General features: G+C 70.1%; 1 protein-coding gene across 1 annotated transcript in view; it reads right to left on the reverse strand.

Annotated features, from left to right (window-relative positions):
• Nucleotides 1-341, reverse strand: part of Sox1 (SRY (sex determining region Y)-box 1) — a gene marked incomplete at its 5' end in the record, with an annotated part of 3,930 nt that extends 3,589 nt beyond the window's left edge. Inside the window, one exon of the mRNA XM_013022720.1 lies at nt 3-341. Coding sequence (XP_012878174.1) covers nt 3-341 — 339 coding nt within the window. The remainder of the gene's footprint in view (nt 1-2) is intronic.

Consider the following 341-nt stretch of genomic DNA (forward strand, 5'->3'; position numbering starts at 1 on the left):
GCTGCGCCGCCGCCGCCCGCGCCCGCCGCCAGCAGCCCGCCGGCCAGCGAGTACTTGTCCTTCTTGAGCAGCGTCTTGGTCTTGCGGCGCGGCCGGTACTTGTAATCCGGGTGCTCCTTCATGTGCAGCGCGCGCAGCCGCTTGGCCTCGTCGATGAACGGCCGCTTCTCCGCCTCGGACATGACCTTCCACTCCGCGCCCAGGCGCTTGCTGATCTCCGAGTTGTGCATCTTGGGGTTCTCCTGGGCCATCTTACGCCGCTGCCCGCGCGACCACACCATGAAGGCGTTCATGGGCCGCTTGACCCGGTCCTGGCCGGCCTTCGCGCCCCCGCCGCCGCC

Source organism: Dipodomys ordii, unplaced genomic scaffold (genome assembly GCF_000151885.1).
Source record: "Dipodomys ordii isolate 6190 unplaced genomic scaffold, Dord_2.0 Scaffold64, whole genome shotgun sequence".
Taxonomy (NCBI): domain Eukaryota; kingdom Metazoa; phylum Chordata; class Mammalia; order Rodentia; family Heteromyidae; genus Dipodomys; species Dipodomys ordii.